General features: G+C 52.7%; 1 protein-coding gene across 2 annotated transcripts in view; it reads right to left on the reverse strand.

Moving 5' to 3' along the window:
- The window catches only part of COL9A2 (collagen type IX alpha 2 chain), a 49735-nt gene that overhangs the window by 17682 nt on the left and 13969 nt on the right, over window positions 1–18084 (reverse strand). For both annotated transcript variants that reach the window (XM_030538704.1, XM_030538705.1), the window contains 14 exons: window positions 17155–17190; window positions 17003–17065; window positions 12522–12575; window positions 11652–11687; window positions 10284–10307; window positions 9538–9591; window positions 9052–9105; window positions 8169–8216; window positions 6760–6816; window positions 5946–5999; window positions 5365–5418; window positions 2661–2714; window positions 2086–2139; window positions 1299–1352 (listed from right to left, as the gene is read on the reverse strand). In XM_030538704.1, coding sequence (XP_030394564.1) covers window positions 1299–1352; window positions 2086–2139; window positions 2661–2714; window positions 5365–5418; window positions 5946–5999; window positions 6760–6816; window positions 8169–8216; window positions 9052–9105; window positions 9538–9591; window positions 10284–10307; window positions 11652–11687; window positions 12522–12575; window positions 17003–17065; window positions 17155–17190 — 696 coding nt within the window. The remainder of the gene's footprint in view (window positions 1–1298; window positions 1353–2085; window positions 2140–2660; window positions 2715–5364; window positions 5419–5945; window positions 6000–6759; window positions 6817–8168; window positions 8217–9051; window positions 9106–9537; window positions 9592–10283; window positions 10308–11651; window positions 11688–12521; window positions 12576–17002; window positions 17066–17154; window positions 17191–18084) is intronic.

Raw genomic sequence — 18084 nt, forward strand, 5'->3', positions numbered from 1 at the left:
GGAGTCCTGGGGACATCAGCACAACCCTAGTGGATCAGGTTGTGGGTTCTGCGCCCCGTCTTTAGGGGGAGTATTAACCCATGCAGAATCAAGGGCAGGTATCACAGCACAGCTGGGTCGCAGGGGGTGAGAAAGGAGGGGAAACCGGACCTGATCTGGGGCTAGGTGAGAAACGATTCTCTCATCCTCCACCACCCACCCACCCACTTTGGAGGCCTGGAGCCCCCATGACCGCAAGAATAGGAAACTGAACATCTGGGAGCTGCAGTTCCCAAGCTACCCGCGCAGGCAGGGCTTAGGGTGGTAGTAAAGGAAGTCAGATGACTTGGAGCAATTTCAAATGCACAAATCTTTATTTTGATTCTTCCGTTGTCTGGACTTTACCCCCGGGAGGCCTCTAATCCCCTAATCCTGTTCGCACAGGATCTGAGTTGATGGCATTTCTGATCACGCTGTGGCCGTGGCAAAGACCTTGAATCAGGTTGAGGGACTGGGCAGCTGGGGGCAGGGCAGGGATACTGCAATCTGCAGGACCTCTCAGGTCCATTGTTGCCCCATGGGTTGTAGGGGTATTAGGAAGGGCCAGAGGGGTTTGGAGCTGCTAGAGCCTCTCCATTCAGGGAAAGCACTCAGCAGCTTTTGGAGAGCTAGGTGAAGCCACCAACTTCCTGACAGAGGCAGCTTCCTTTCTTGTCCTGGAGCCAAGTCTGGCCACAGAGTTACATGTTGCCTGTATCCATGAGAGCAGGGCTGTGTTAGGTATGTTAACTGACCCTCCACCCAGCAGATCCAGAATCAGGACTCTATCACCTGGCTTGTGAAATGAGCTGGGCTTAGGAATGGCAGAGGAGTCCCTACTGGATGCTCATCCATATCATAAAACGATCCGCCACTCTGCTCGGGAGAGGCGTTTGACGGGAATAGCAGCTCAGGGTTAGGAGTGCATTGGCAGAGCTGTTTGGGGGAGCCCAGACTGTGATAGCATGGGAGACCGGGGCTTAGGACAGAGAGGCGTTTGGCAGAGCCATGTGTGAGGAGCAGGTCTGGAACATCAGAGCTGGAGGTACATCTGCCCACAGGTGAAGCATGAAGCACTTCTTCAGAGATGTGAAATATGACCGGGGCATAAGGCATGGCCACCTCTGAAACCCAGTGCAGACACCTGGGCACAGAGCACACACTTGCACAGGGGTAGCAGTTAAGGGAGGCTCAGCGCATGTTAGGGTAACACAACGCAAGCATTAAACTGCTTCCCTCGGGGACGGTACCTTTCCACGCGTGAATGAAAGTTTACTTACAACATCTCCCTTCTCACCAGCTCTACCAGGTGGCCCCTTAGGGCCTTCCTCGCCCTACAGGAGAAGGGAAATAAGCAAAGGCTTAACAGAGCTGTTCCAGGCCACAGGCCTGCCCTGCCTCACAATCCATCACGGAGTGTAGACAATGCCAGGTGATCAGCTAGAACAAGGGCTTATATTTAACAACAAGACCGAGGCACTTTTCATCAGCCAATCTCCAAGGAAGTCAATATCATCGCCTCCATTTGTTAAATGAGGAAACTGGGGCACGGAGCAGTGAAGCAATTTGTCCAAGATCACCCAGCAGGCCAGAGGCAGAGCCAGGAAGAGAACGCTGGGGTCCTGAGTCCCTGGGCCGGTGCTCCATCCACTAGACCACACTGCATCCTGTTTATTTAAACTCATCCCCCTTGTAACAATGTACACAGACGGGGATGAATGTTGCTCCCATTTAGGCCAGTGGATTCAAAGGATTTGCACAGGTGCAGCTGAGCGAAGGATTTGATTCACAGACACTTCACTGAGACGGAGGCTGCGGCTGCGCTGGATACTCTGGAAGGAATCGGCACTTCAGGGGCAGTCGATGGTGTCAAGAAATGCACTTGGCCTGGCTTTTCCGGGCTGGGGATCTTGGTTTTATTCTGCATGGGTGTCCCTGAGCTTTCACTCACCACGGTGGGACCTACCCTTTGGGAGGATTACAACAGGGCTCTCTGCGAGTCAGACAGGATCTGACACATACATATAGTCATTGCAGCAAACCAGGGAGAGAGGAGAAAGGACTTACCGGCATGCCAGCAGCTCCAATAGTCCCAACCATTCCCTTATAGCCCTGGGGACCCTGCAAAGCAGAGCACAAGTTTAGATTACTGACATGTTAGGAACTGTCCTTCCCTAGCACATAGGAGCCGGGTCAGCGTGTGAATTCCCTTCCTCCCCCCCCCCCCAACCCCACCACGATGCTCTTAAACATGGATATCAGTGACGCTCACAAGGGTATTGAATGCTGGGAGTTCAGCAACAAGCAATGATGATGATGATGATACTCTGTGCCACACTCCCTGCTATGGGTCAGGGTCATTACCCCCATTTTACAGATGAGAAAACTGAGGAACAGAGCAGGGAAGGGACTCGACCAAGGCCACACAGCAGATCAGTGGCAGAGCCAGGAACAGAACCCAACAGTCCTGACTCCAAATGCCCTCTTCTAACCACTAGATCACACCCGCCTCCCAGAGCTAGCAGAGCCTGACTCCCAGACCACGTCACCCTCCTCTAACCAGTGGACTCCATTCCATCCCTAGCGATCCATTCCTTATTGCAAAGCATGGGAGCTGTTTAACACGTCCCTGGGATGCTTACCGTCTGGCCTTTTGGTCCCGCCATGCCAGGGTAACCTCTCAGGCCCTGAGGACCCTGTGAAAGCAAGAAAAGAAGCAAGATTAGTCAGGATTGGTCAGATCTTGCACCCAAACCAGGGTATCTCTCTGCAGAACACCTCTGCCCAGGAATAAAGGATTCTTTTTAGAAGTGTTATTGGAAAATACTATTTTTGTGCTAATTATGAAACACTTGCTGAGCCCTCCATGCCCTGCAAGTGCTGTCAATTTCCACCCATGCTCCTCCTAGCTGTCAGTTTATTATTATTAATGGATCAGAGCTTGCAGTTCTTACTCTGGCAAAGCTCCCACTTGATTTCAGAGGGATTTTGCCTGCCTCAGGACTGAAGGATTTTGCCTATTAATTACTTTTCCTCTTTGAAGTGTTAATTAATCATGAATTAATTCATCCTCCCAACCCCGCTGAGAGTAGGTGTTATTATCCCCATTTTTAGATGGGGGAAACTGAGGCACAGAGAGGATTTGCAACTCCCCCCAGCTCACAGAGGGAATCAGTGCCAGGATCAGAGGCAGAACACAAGAGTTCCTGGATCTCAGGTCTGTGCTCAGACCCAACCTCTATGGTGAATCACTGTTTCCAATCAATTTCATGGGAGATTAAAAGAACCTCCTACGCTATAGCTGGAAAATTGAGTCTATTGATTTTCCATTCACTGGTCATATAAAACACAAGCTGTTAGTGCACATTTCTTCCCTGGTTGTAAACAACATAACCAGGATGATACATTCCTGTCTTCTCTACACGGGTAGTGAGACGAACTTGCTTGCTTAAAAACCCCCCACAAGATCTAGGAAAGGAAGGGTCATATAAAGGATTTGCAAAATCTATTTTGTAAACTGAGTTGGTATGCTGCATTCTGTATAGAGCAAAACATTAGAGGTGACTGGACACAGGGAAATATAGTGCAATGCACTGGCTGCTGGCCATATGCACCACTGCCCTCTACTGGATGGAATCAGAACATCTCAGCTGTGTGTCAGAGGACCTACACTGCAGACAGAGATTCTCCTTTAGTGAAAGTGGCAGGACCCTGTACATTTGGAGCAGGAGAATATGCTGTGGCGGTGGTGTGTGGCACAGTGAAAAATGTGAATGCCGTGAATGTGTTACATTGGGAGCAATCAGCTGGCTCTGAGACACATTTCACTTCCATCCGCCTCACTGATTAGAGGGGGAAGGCAGAGTCTTCTCAAGTCCTGACGAATCACCATATTGTATTCATGCCTCTTAAGGGAATGTATTTGCCCCCTCAACTCTTCCCATCTCCCCATCTCATTTGAGGCAGTATCTGAACGGGAAGCCCAAAGTAACAACAGCATTCCGTATTCACAGCTCACAGCATTAGCACGATTATAAGACACAGAGCCAGATTCTGATCTCTGATATGCTGGCATAAATCCAGAGCACCTCCATTAACTTCAGTGGACTTACAGCGGCATATCTGAAATCAGAACTGGGCCCACCATATTTCAGCGGAGTACAGATCACTCTATTTTAAATCAAGGAAAAGCAAACTAGATGGCTCCAGGGCAGGGGGTGAATAATTGGCTACAAAGCCTGTCACTGCCAAAAAAACTGGCTCAGATCTGTCCTGGACTGGCAGCAAACAGACGGCATTACTATTCAGGAGCTTGGATGAAATGAGTAGGAGATGAAATAATAAGAAAGGAATCTGGCTCCTTGTTGGATAGTGAAGAACTAACAACACACAGCATCTATACAGCACAGTTTATCCACATATCTCAATGCATTTTACGCAGCAGAGTCAGTTTCATTTATCCTCATGTTAGAATGGGGGACAATGAGGCCCAGAGGGAGGAAGAGCCCAGGGTAACCACTGCCTGAGAGTGGCAGAGCCAGGAATAAAACCCAGACGTCCTGACTCCCAGCACAGTGCCTATCCCTTTGCCTCTTTCATCTACCCCCTTGGTAGTAGGCTCAGCAGGGAGACCGAGGACTGCACGGGCTCAGAGCCCGACGTCCTTCCTCTCCCTCGGGTGGGGTTGGAGGCGTTTCAGTGACACACACTGTGTGTGGGAACCTCCCCTGTTCTCACTATGCTGGGTGTAAATAGAAGACTTCGGACTCCAGGGCTGCTCGAGATGTCTTCAGCCCCTCCAGACCCTGGCTGGCATGGCTGAAAGCCCATCCAGGATGGGGGAGCTCTCTGTGGCTGAGGGCTTTTTTCTAGTCCCTTGTTTGTATAATTCCTCTGGGCCCTCTCTTGACTCCTTCAATTCCTTCTCATGGCAGTGGGCGCTGTGGTTGCTGTCCTCTTGGGATCCCTTGCTCTGACCCCGTGACCTACATCCTCATTTTTTCATCCTTTGTCTCCTGTAATCAGCGAAGTTCTGGGTTCTGTGGCCCCGCCCTCTCAGGAGGTGGGGCTTTTGTTGGCTCCACCCCTGTGTCCCAGGACTTGAATGGGCTGCGGAATCCCTAAGCACCGCCCCAGAGGGCCACGGGAGACTGAGGCAGACTAACCCCCTAACAGCGAGATGGGTCAGCTGGGCCATGGGGAGCTATGCTGTGCTGGACTCAGGGGAGGAACGGGGGAGGGTGCTCCCTAAACGTCTAGTGTGACAAATACATGAATCCCCCGGGCCGTGAGTCTAGGTCAAAAGCACCAAGCGATAAGAACGGTAAATTGAAGTAAATACGTTACTGGAGGGCCAGGGATGCCTTGTTCTCCGGAAATGCCCATGTCGCCCGGGGGGCCCTGGGAGGAGCAGGAGAGAGGAGAGACGTCAGTGAAGGGAAGGCTCTGTGAGCTGGCTCCAGACCCTGGCCGCTGAGGTATAAACTGCCCAGAGCCCCTCTGTCCCCCCGCACGGGATCCGAGGAGGGATGGGGATGGGGGATGGGATTCGAATACCCTGGGGAGGATGGAGAACCCATCCCCAAGCAGCCACTCAGCGCTGGGAAGAACAGGCAGCCTGGGACACACTATGGGAAGCTCCAGCTCCATTTACTGGCCCTCCTGATGCAAGCCTGGGGGCAGGGACCCCTCTCTTTCCCCTACCCCTCACTCTTATTCCTCCTAACCCCCAGTATCCCCTTCTCCCTCTCTCTCTCCGGGTGCTTTTCTCTCCTCACTGCCTCCTCTCTGCCCTCCCCACCCATCCTTACTTTCTCCATTCTTCGGTCTCTCTTTCCCTCCAGACCCCCATCTCATCTCCGCACAGGGGAGAGCAGAGATTCCCCCTCCCTCTGCCCAGGACGCCTGGCAAGGGGGGCTGTACTCACCGGCCTGCCCTGTCTGCCAGATTCCCCGAGGGCACCGGGGCGGCCTCTGTGTCCCTACAGGAGAAACGAGACCATGATTAAGGCTCCCCGAGTCCCGCACTCAGAGCGGTTCCCCTGGTGGTGCGCTCAGCATCTGCCCTGTAAATCCCCTGTGTGTGGGGTATCACGCCCACATGTGCAGGTGCTGCAGGGCTTTTGCACACAGGCAGAAGCTGGACGGGGGGGAATGGGGGCATTTTCCTGCTGCAGCCCACCGTGTCCTTCCATCCACGAGGACGACACAAGGCAGCTGAGGACCACAGAGGGCAGCAGTAGACAGCTCACCTCAGCAAACTCTTTTACCTAGCAACAATTTATGTAGTGTGGGCGCTGAAGGCAGAAACCGTTTAATTTGGGTTGTTGTTACTACTTCGAGCCAGAGGGGCACAGCAGCACCCCTAGTTCCAGCACCTTTGCCAGGAGGGGGCTGTGCACAGCCAGCTGGGCTTGGGGAGCCCAGCAGAAGCACTGGGCCCTTTGGAAGCTGGCAGGAGTGCGGAGGGGTGGTCCCCGAGCCTGCGTCCCCAGTGTAACACTCTAGCCGGCTGGGGGCTGGATTCCGGAGAGCAGTTCATGCACCCACTACGGTCTCCAACTGAGAGAGAAGCAGACCCTTTAGACCTTGTGTGTCCGTCCAGCGCCCTAGCTCAGTGGGGTCCCAGTCCACAATGCGGGAAGTCAGTGCTGCAGTAATACAAATAAAAGCTCAAGAACTAGAGGCTGCTGCATTGAGGTCCCCAGTTCAGTGCCTCGGGCAGGGGTGCTGTTATCTTACCTTCAGTCCCTGAAGTCCCTGGGGACCTTTGGGCCCTGGCGGGCAGTTGGTTGGACACTAAGGGTGGGAGAAAGAAAAGTGGCTTGTTTTAATCAGATAACAATATTAGGCCGTAGAGGAGCGGCAGTTTGGGTGCACCCAACACTGGGGCTTCACGTGAGTGGAGCAGGGCTGCAGAGCCGGCACTGAGCACCCACGCTGGGCTGGCCCGATAAAGCTCTTGAGGGAAATTGTAGAGTCACTTGCCTCTTGCAGGCATTTAATTCCAGGCCTTCCTAGCTCCGTATTATTAGCACAGCCCAGAGCGAATGCCCTGCACGTCCTTCTGAGCCCGCCCGCTGCTCTGGAGAGAAGCTCCCTGCCTGTCTCCTTCTAGGGGGGTCTGTGCCGCTCTGTGAAATCACAAGCAGAATGCAGCGTAGGATGGGACCAGGGAGGTGGGGGCGATCCCAGGCAGAGGGGTAGGGGAAGGCTGAGCCACAAATCTGCAGCCCTCACCCTCTGACCTGCCATCGCCTCCCACTGAAATCAGCAAGAAGTCCTGGCACTGACTTCACTGGCTATCGGACTGGGACCCTTGGAAAGAACTCACCACGAGTCAGTCACAGGGCTGGGGGAGTGTAGAGAGCCAGGAAGTCACCGTGAGAAATACCCCCCGGGAAGTAAATATTTCCCCCCTGTGCATGGCATGGGTCTGCCTGCGGAGCGCTGGAGGCCCACCCTAGTGAGGACAAGAAGGAAGGCAGGGAGCCACTGCCAGGTTACAATGGGGACACCTGAGCTGTATAACTAGCCACCTGCCAGCGACTCAAGGGCTGGGAGTAGCCCATGCGGCTAGGGCAACTCAGAGCCGGCTCCGTAGGGACACATGTGGCTTTCTGAGGGGTTCAGCCCTGCCTCTGTACACCCAGCCCAGGGAGCCAGGTGCACTGTCAGCCCCCACAGCAGGGCCTGACCTGGTTCTGTGAGCAGCCCAAAGGGGACCTGGCATCTCCAGGTGCTGCCCTACGGGGACACACCTGACTACATGCCAGCCCCGAAGGGGAAGCTCGGCTCTGTACACCAGTCCAAAGGGCATCCATCCGCACATGGCACATGAAGGGAAAGGCAGGAGCTGGCAGATACAATTTGCTCCCAGAGGTCAGAGCAGGATGAACCTCAAAGGCTGCAAGCGCTGATGGCCCAGTGGGTGTCACCTTGCCTCCCAGCGGCACAGGAGTTTCAAAGAGTGGGGCAGCCAGTGCAGGGAACGTTGCAGCTCTAATGGGGTCTGAGCACCAGATGTTGCTGCAAAACATCTCTTCCCTGCTACCAAATGACACTTGTTAATGCATTTCCCAGGACCGAGCTCCCAGTTGCTGTTATGCTGGGAGGGGCTGTTAAAAGCCTAATGTAACTGCAGTTCTTACCGAGAAATCAGCACTGCCTTCCCCCACTTGGATGAGTCCTGGGGGGCCCTGGAATGAAATAAAACCATCAGCTGCCCTAACGTAACAGGCACAATACACAGCTTACAGAGGTGGGTAAACACCAAGCCCTCCTTTATAGATGGGGAAACTGAGGCATGGAGCAGGGAAGCGACATGCCCAGGGTCACACAGTGAGCCATTGACAGAACTGGGAATAGACGCTGAGAGTCCTGCCTGCCCGTCTTCTCCTGCTCTAATCATAAGACATCTCGTGTTCTCAGAGCAGTAAATAGAACCCAGGAGTCCTGGCTGCCGGCTGCCCACCATCGGCCCATGGCACAGCCCTTGGGAGCATTTGCATCTACAAATGGTCCCTTGGGAAACCATGCAGCTCACATCTAGTCCAAAGCCCAAATATTAACCTTGATAGCTGACTGGTAAAACACAGACCTTGCTGTGATTGATCCACAGTTTAAACCAAGAGGACTTAATCAGACCAGACCCAACCACTGGCCCATCTAACCAACTAACCCACCTCCCTTCATACCAGCTAAAAGTCTAGCCAGGTATCCCACTCCTCCTCACGCCACAAAGACTCTAGCAGCCTGTCTAAAGCAGTGCCCAACTCCTGAGATTCCAGAGAGACTGTGCACAGGGAAGTTTCCTTCCTGACCCTCACAGAGATCAGCTTTACAGGCCTGATTGGGGTGCTGAGTGCCTCCCTGGATCAGGCCCTTAACCACCACTTGCAGTTCTGATTCTGACTTTCTGCTGCATATGGACTCTGTCCAACCCCAGGGCCTGGATCAAGGACTCTCCCTTAATCCACCCTTCATGCAAGGACCTCAGATGAGAAATTCATGGGGAGATGGGTTAATACTCACAGGTTTCCCAGGGGGACCTGGGGGGCCTCGTGGTCCATCAGGTCCAGGTTTGCCCTGAAAAGAAGCAACCCCAAAATAAAGTTAACAGGCAAAAGGCTCCCATTACTCAGAGAGTCAGATCAGGGGGAACAATGCAGGACCCCTGAGGAGGGCTGCATAGCATGGAGGTTGCACTAACTTAGTCATCCCTGGGGCTTGAACCCATGACTTTCAGCAGCAAATACAGGGGCCCTTACTTCTTGAACTGAAGCAGTAACTTGCTGAGCAGCAAACAAGTAGCCCCCTGAGGCAAGCTATCTGAGAGGGCCGTCACAGCAGGAGTCTTCCCACGACGCTGTGTTTCTATCAGGGGCTGAGCTCCTGTAGCCGGAACTGACCTTGACGGCAGGAGGGCCTCAACCAGCCCCTTTGAAAATCTGGCTCATCCCTAGGTCGGGTCAGAGGAAACAAGCCGATAGGTGCATGCGCCGATAGGTGCTTCCTCACCTTGGGGCCCAAGGCTCCGATTTCCCCAGGAAGTCCAACCTGACCCGCAGGCCCCTTGGAAAAAGGAGACAGTCATTCATTAAACACGTTGGTGGATTTCAAAATATGCTGGTGATAGGAAACAATATCCATTGCCAGGGGATCTTTCAGAGAGCAAAGTGCTTTTGCACAAGAAGATTTTAGGCCTTTTCCTAGGACTGACTGTAGCAGGTTCACTCAGGTGCTTGCAAGTAGGTTCTGCCTTCTATGTATATCAGGCACAGGCAGGTAGATAGCGCCTGCTCTGCTACTGAAGGCAACAGGTACCTCCAGGTGGAACTTAGCTGCTGTGATGCTAAATGTGTTTGTTACACCCAGGCAGAATGGGCAGAATGGGGCCATCTCCTGCTGATTGCAGCAGCCATACCCTTGCCCTGCTTTGATTTCAGTAGAATAATAGTGAATAATGGGACAGCAGTGAGAGGGCTAACGTGACTGTATTTACACTGTTCCTGGGACTCCTCTCTGATCCTTTAGATCCACTCCAGTTATTAACATGCAGCCCCAGACTAGGATACCAGGGGTTAAATCTTTCCCACGGGAAGGCAGGGGAGAGCCACAGGACTGGGATTGATGCTAATGGGAGTCGAGCAGATAAATTCCCCACTTACAAGCTGCTGAGGATTTTTTTTTACTTAAAACCCAACCCTGCCCCTACCCCGTCCCAGCCAAAGACACAACCCAAACCCCGGCAGCACAGCACTTACAGGAGGTCCCGACAGTCTAGGGCCCTGAAACAAAAAGAAAGTTACAAGGGGCTGAAATTCTCTGACTCGGAGCCAACAGCTGAGAAAACACAACAGTCCCTTTGTCCTTTGCTGCATGGGGGAGACATGCGGTGACTCCACGGGAGGGGGTCAGACTCCGGTTCTCACTCTAGAGGAAAGCAAAGGACATGGGCACACCCTGCTCCCCTTACAGAGCGATTCCACTGGCTTCAATTTCATTGACCTGCCCCTACACAGGAAGTACAATTGCTATCTTCAGTACTCAGCTGGCCCCCATTATAACATCTGAGTACCTCACCCTCAATGTATTTACCCTCCCGACACCTCTGAGAAGTAGGGCAGGGCTATCGTCTTCACTTTACAGATGGCAACGTGAGGCACAGAAGGACTAAGTGACTCACTCAAGGTCACACAGAGAGTCAGTGGCAGAGCAGAGAATGGAAGCCCGGTCTCCTGTATCCTAGGCTAACACCCTAGCCACTGGGACATCCCTCCTCTCAGACCGAACACAGCCCAAGACTGTGTTAATTTTCTGGAGGGAACTCTCTGCAGGGCGAGAGTAGGAACAATATACATCTCTTCTGGCTTGCCTGCTCCTTGACCTTCCCTGCATCCCCCTATTCCTTGCTGGAGGGGGAGATCTGCATGCTGAGGGTCTCTCCTTGCACGGATCTCAGAGGTACCGGGGGGGCCAATGTTCTTGCCAAACTGGGGGCACTTCAGGGGACAGCTGCCGTGGGCCCCCCTAGGATCTCTGTTGAAAGATGTCTGAGATTTGGAGCGCTTATAAGGAAGCAGGGTGGTCGCGGCAGTGGGATCACCCTCAACGAAGGCCACATTAGTGATGGGGGAAGAGTGTTTAGCAGACAAATCCACAGAGGTCTGGACAGCTTGTGTGGCCAATACGACCTCCACAGAGCAACAGGGGCCAATTAGCCACCTCTGCTGCGAGAACTTGCTGGCGGGTCTCCGCCTGGTTTCCAGGAGAAAAGCGCTACAGCACATTAACCACCCCGTGACTGGCACCAGCTTCGGCTGGCCCTCTGAGCAGGCAGGCCAGAGACTGGAAGGGCCATGGACACTGAAACCCCCTCTCATCCTAAGCTCAGGGGTGAGGCACAGGGACAGCCTGTAGCAATCCTTCCTCTGGCGAGGTAGGTCCGTGTGAGCCTACCCATGGGGGAAATGGAGGCACAGAGGGGTTTGTTGACTTGCCCATATCTACAGAGTGAGCCTGGGCTTAGAACCCAGGCGTTCCCCGGTTCCCAGTCCCAGGCTCAGGCCGTTAGGCAACCATAACAATAGACTTTTCTTTGACCAGCTGACGTGACAGATGCAGATACTCACGGGGAGTCCCGGTGGCCCTGGCAGTCCAGGCTGGCCCTGGCAGTGCAGAAGAAGAGAGTCAATGTTAGATTAGGGTGGGAAATGGGATGCGGGGGGCAGGGGAAATTATCTGATTTCAAAAGAACTATTCATTAAAAAATGTGCACCCAGATCCACTCCAGGGGCGGAAATCAGCATCGCTCCATTGGCTTCAGCAGAGCAGTGCAGACGCTTGGCTCTTTGGGGTGGGGACTGTCTTTCTGTTGTGTGTTTACATGGGTCCTGCTCCATTGCTAGGACTGGGGAACCTAGGTGCTATTGTAATGATAACAATTAAGAGTGCACCGGAACGGAGGACCAGTCTAACTCTGGATCGGATTCAGCTCCCGCTGAAATCAATGAGATTCTCTGTTCATTGGCCCACATCTCACTGGCGCAATCAAGCCCTTGCTCTTGGGAGCACCAAAGCTCACCCCCATCATTCCTCACCCACCTGTCGACGGCCTCATAGCTCATCCCCAGGAACGTCTCCCTACTTTGGGCACGTACCGGGCCAGGCAATGGGGCCTGATCCTGACTGGGGCCTTTCAGTGCAATGAGTAGGGTGGCTTCTTATCTCACCTTCGTGTTGGTCTCAGCCCAGGATCCTGGCCTGAGGTAAAGGTGGAGTCCATGAGGCTGCGCCGTTTTACACCCGCTGAGGGTCTGGACACACCTAACTAGATCCCAAATATTCCCTGTCCCCAGTACATGGTTAAACTGGGCATCCGCTCAACAGAACTCACCACCCCAACCCCCCACCTTCCTATCACTCCTCCTCCTGCGCCCATCTCCTCTCGAGGGAGGGACAAGGCAGCACTGGAGCTGGAGAGACGAACACCAGTCACTTACTTTAGTCCCTGGCCTCCCGCGTGGTCCTGGTTCCCCCTTCGTGCCAGTTAGGCCCTGCGGGAGGAGAGATGGCAGACAGTCAGGCTCATTATTAGACCATTCCCTGCCACTTTCCATCCAGTTGGGCTCTCCATGCAATTGGATTCATGCTGGGGTTGTTTTATCCACCTGGTTTGCTGGGTTATTAACGAGCTATTAAGGGCTCATCCATCTGTTCTGAAGACAAGAGGCAGCAAATGCTGAAATGTCGCTTTTGCTCTAGAGCTAAGTTGAGGTGCCCTGAAACACAGGGAATAAACCACCGTCCCACCTCTTAGCAATGCCACCACTGCTGCCCATCAAGACTTCCTTCTTTTCAAGCCAAAATTAGATAGACCTAGCTACTCCCTCATGCCCTGAGCACCGTAGCTGCATTGACCAGACCCCCAGTGCAGACACAGCTAGGCAGACAGAAGGATTCTTCTATCGAGCCAGCTACTGCCTCTTGGAGAGGTAGATTAATTACAGCAACAACGAAAAACCCATCCATCGACACAGGAAACGTCTAAGCTTCACGGGTCCGGTGGCACAACTGCAGTGCCATGTAATGCTGACTTGGCCACAGATTTCAGCTGTTTTGGCATTTGCCCATGACACAAGCTCAGCGGGCCAGGTCTCAGCGCAGGCACTTTGCCCTCGGGAGTGCTGTATTCACATCCCACATGGGAGTTACCGCTGCATCCTGCGCTGACACCTTAGCGGATATTTGTCCACATCAAAGAAGGCACCAAACATGAGCAAGCTTGGCTGGCAGGTGCCAGTCATGTGAATAATCCCAGCGAAATCACTGGGCCAAATTTTAACCTCATTTACATCGGTATAAATCAATGGGGTTACACTGGATTTACACCACTTTATGAATGAGATTGGAGTCTTGCTCGCAGGAATTTGTTCCCCTGCGTGAGGAGTGCAGGATCAGGCAGAGAACACAACACACAGCAAATGACTCACCGTCACGTAATTCCTGTATTGAAAATGACGCTGTTAGTCTCCATGCTGAGACAGAATTCCTTATAACTCTGTGTGTGTGCGTGTGCGTGTATTTTTGGATGAGTGGGGAGCTCCTAGGAGCTCCTATTTATAAAGGGAAATGGGATATAACAGTCACTGAGACCAGAGAATTAAATTTCAATGCCATCACCAGGACAGGTGAGAGGAAGTTACGAACCAGATGTCCCATCCTGCAACCCTTCCAGGAGAAAATCCTTCCTTGGCTGAGCAAGGATTATTTGTGGGGTTGAGGTTTTCAGGATCAGGTCCTCAGAGTGAAGAAACCAGCCCAACTCCAAAAGTCCCCACTCCTCCACAGCACAGGGAACGAAAAGGATATAAAATAAAAGTTAGAAAAATAATCAAATTGACTGTCCGTTGTTATTGAGATAAACATTTACTTTGTGTTCAGATATTGCAATGAGATGGGACAGGTAGATATGTGAGTATGGATGGATAACTAGACAGATGTAATAATATGCATAGTTGCATCTCAGTTACACCAGTGTAAATCTGGAGTGACTTCAGATTTACACTAGCATAGGCCCCTGAGATCTGAATCTGGCTCACTCTAAGGAGGTTTTCATATCCACCTCTGAGTGTCTGAGCCACACTCTTTGCAAGATCTAATTCCTAGCTCTTTGTAAAGCACTCTGACATAGCGAATATGAAAGACTCTGTATTCAGCTCAATTCTTTTCTATTTTATTCTAATAATTGAGATCCGTAGCGGGAGGATTAGTCTGGATGAATAAAACATTGTTGTAATAAGGTTTATTATTCTATTAAATTATTATTGAAGGCAAGAATTGAAGTCAACAGGTTTAAGAAATCGCTTCCAATTGCAAAAATATATACATCAAAAAAATAGGATTGTATAGTTTCATTGTGTTTCTGCCTGTCTGTAATTGTCTGTGTAGATCTGCCTCTCAGCCACAAACACAACTGCCTTCCAGAGATACACACCCATGCTTCAAACTCAGACACCCCTCGACACTCCCTTCTCAGACACCATGCCCCACATTCACAGACCCACACCCTCTAGCTACTTATCCTGCTCCCCAACAACATACTCCCCTCAGTACCCCTCCAAGCTGAATCAAACACCTCAATGCACATATTCAAACACCAGTCATCTCCCCACACACCCAGGCTGATGCCTTCTGCCCCAAACACCCTCAGCCCTGCTCACACCATAAAAGATCAACATGCTCTCAGACCCATAGAGGCACCCACCTTCCCAGCACATCCATCCCTGTAATGAGACACACTCTACACACAGACACCACACAAACCATTGCACACCCTCCACACACACACACTTTTCCTTTAGTCCTTAAAGCATTTTAAAGCCACAAACCCTGCAGTTATTATGAACAGCCCCTGTGAGCTCCAAGACCCAGTGATAAAAATGTGGGTGCATTCTTGAGTCCTGGGTACATTACAACTCCTACTGATGCTACCACTCAGGAGCTGTCCTGCTGGAGAATTACATATCCCATTTTTGCCAGTGTGGACAAAGCCGATAGGATGGCTTCTGATCTCATTTACACCAGCGTAAACTGGGAGTGACTCCAGTGGATTTACACTGGAGTCAACGAGATCCAAATCGGGGCATATCCCAGCAGTTGTGGTTAGAGAAATACGTGTTGTAGGCTGGTGCCTCTGTCTTCTGGGGGTTTCTGACCCTGATCCAATGCTCCCTGATGTCTGATTTCAGTGGGTAACAGAGCAGGCCCTGTAGGGGGAACTCATGAGACCATGTGCACTTTTAGGGAGCAGGCGGGTTGCAGGTGGATGGGGAGGGTAGGCTAGTAACCAGCAGCAGCCAGAGAAGCTTCCAGTCAGCCTGGATTTCTCACTGCAAATACAGGCACTCTGAGCTTCTTCACAAAGGCATTTGGGGGCAACAGAAATGGGTCCAAAGGGTTTTAGCAGCACGCAGGGCTGAGCCCCTGCCAGACTGTGAGAAGCGACTCTGCGTAAGAAGATGCCTCTCGGGTCTCTAAAAGGTCTTTCCAGCTCCAGACAGAGTTAATAACGAACAGCACCGAGTACGATAATGGGCTCAGATTCAGTACAATGAGTCCCGGCCAAATTCCTCCTCATCCCGCTGCCAGAGATCAGAGTTAGCCGAAGATCCCACTCAGATTAAAGACCTTCAGCTGGAGAATTCCCAGCCGTCTGATCTCCCACTCATGTGGGGTGGCTGCATCCCTTCAGAGCCCCCAGGCAACTACCCAATGACCACACGCAGAGTCTAGCACACAGGGACGAGCTGGCCCAGTGCGCGGATGCACCAGCCATTCCTCTCCAATTTCACTGTGCTCTGCTCCTGCTTCAATTCCCGCAGCCCAGCACGTTCTGTGGGGTCAGTGTTGCCTCCCCAGGATGTAAACGCACTGCACAGTACAGCACAGCTCGCCGCCTCGCGTTGGCTCTCAGAGGGGTTTGCAAGGCAGGACCGAGGGGTGTGGCAGAAATGAGAGGGCAGGCCAGGAACAGAACCGTCTAGGGGACTGCAGGACAAGATTGAGGTGCATTGGCAGAGCTGGGGAGCGGGGAGCCTAGGACTGCAACAACAGGGGGCCGTCACGACAGGACCCAGGTGCCCAGGCAGAAGTGAGGTGGGTGGGGAGGCAGGCGTGGACTAGCAGAGGTTCGTGCTCCTGCAGGTTGGGACTGAGCATTAGCTGAGCTGGGAGCGGGTGAATGAATTGGAGCAGCAGGGAGGCTTCAGCTGGGTGCTGAAGCACATGAGCAGAGCCTTGTGGACAAACAGCCGTCTTTGCATAATCTGTGCAAGGCTGGAAACATACAGCACCCTTTGGGCTATCTGTTTATTGAGCCGGCCCGCCCGCCTTCGGAACGAGCGCTGTTTCAGAGTGCTGACTCCGCCCGTTTGATGGCCCTGGGGACTCGCAGTCGGGCTCAGCCATTCGATTGCACATTTCCCTCTCTGCAGGTCTCCCCTCCCCAGGTCGGAGCCATGACACGTTTCTGCTCCCCAGACCAGTCTCCTCACTGGCCTGTGGGAGGTGCTCCAGACACCCACAACTCCCCTCCAACAATGATCATCCCCCACCCATCCCGCCTCCTCCTGCCCCGACACATGAAGGAAGGATCATTTCCTCCTCTGAGATCAGCTGTTTCTTCCCACCTTAAAGACTACATTACCCATCAGGACCATCTTCCCTTTAGCCTTGTGGTTGGAATCCTCTTTGTGAATATTCATATATAAGACAGGTAGATCTGTGACCCCAGCCCCTGCATCCCATGCACATGATAGGATCCCCGAGGATGGGCTGGGATCTGGAAGTTCAGGACGAGGGCTAAGTTCGCAAAGCACAGCCGTGGACAGGTGAGTCTGGAACAACGAGTCGAAAGCGCAGAACAGGAAGCAACTCTGTCATCTAACAAGCAGCCGTGAGGGGAGGATGGGATTGTACTCACCTCAATGCCTGGCTTCCCCGGGGGCCCGTCCGGACCTGGAATACCTGGTTCCCCCTTGGAGCCCTTTAAAATAGGCATTGGGAAAAATTAAAGGCAACGTCCTGAAAAGGCGTGGAAATCAAAGCATGTCGGAGAGCTGGTGGCACACTCACCGGGGTCCCAGCAGCGCCTGGCGGGCCTTTGTCACCCTAGGGAAACAAGAGAGCGTTAAAAACAGGAAACATCCTGGGCTTCTGCAGAACCTTCCATTCCTGAGCGCCAGAGGGATGGTCTGCGAAGGACATCCAGGTGCCTTAGCCACCACAGCGGAGAATCGTCAGCCCCCAAGACTGGAGGCAGATCTGCCCTGCTGGAGGATTTCTATCCAGGCAGGTGTCAGTCTCCAAACAGCTTCCTCTCCCCATCTGGATTGCCACACAGGGACTCAGGTCTGCCGTCAAGCCGATTCTTTGGTGTAAAATTCAGACAGGATCCAATTTAACAGTCATTCGAAAACTGACCGAGCAGGAGCAGTGAACACACGGGAGGGGACGGAACTGAGGGGCAAAGTGAACTGGAGCAGTTGGAACAGCAGGCCAGGAGGGGAGAGTTGCTCCCAAATGCTGCAACTAGAGAGAGGAACGAAGCACATGCAAGCTAAGGGGGTGTATCCCAGCTCCACCACCTGCCCATCGCAGTAAAGCAGGTTTGTCTCCAGGGGTTCTCTGCATGCTGCTCTAATATCCATCTGCTGTGCAACCAAGCTCTCTGGGTGCCCCAGGGATTAGAACCAGGATTCACTTTTTGTAAGGGGATGTACTCAAGAGTATCGTAACTTTAAGGGGGGAGCCATACTGTGGTCTGGTTTGGGAAAGGGATTGCTCCAGCCTGCCCTGAAGGGCAGCCACCTCTGGGATGGGATGTGGCAGCTGTGGAACAGAACACAATGCACCAGCTTAGGACTGGGTGAGAAGGAAGCTTTAGTCAGTTGAAACCTAAGGGAGGAATTTAGGGGATGAAGAATGACCCGAGTTGGAATGTGGCCTGTCTGATGGGGTAACAAGGCATCTCACAACCCAGGCTTCACTCGTACTTCTCAGCCA

Source organism: Gopherus evgoodei, chromosome 20 (genome assembly GCF_007399415.2).
Source record: "Gopherus evgoodei ecotype Sinaloan lineage chromosome 20, rGopEvg1_v1.p, whole genome shotgun sequence".
Taxonomy (NCBI): Eukaryota; Metazoa; Chordata; order Testudines; family Testudinidae; genus Gopherus; species Gopherus evgoodei.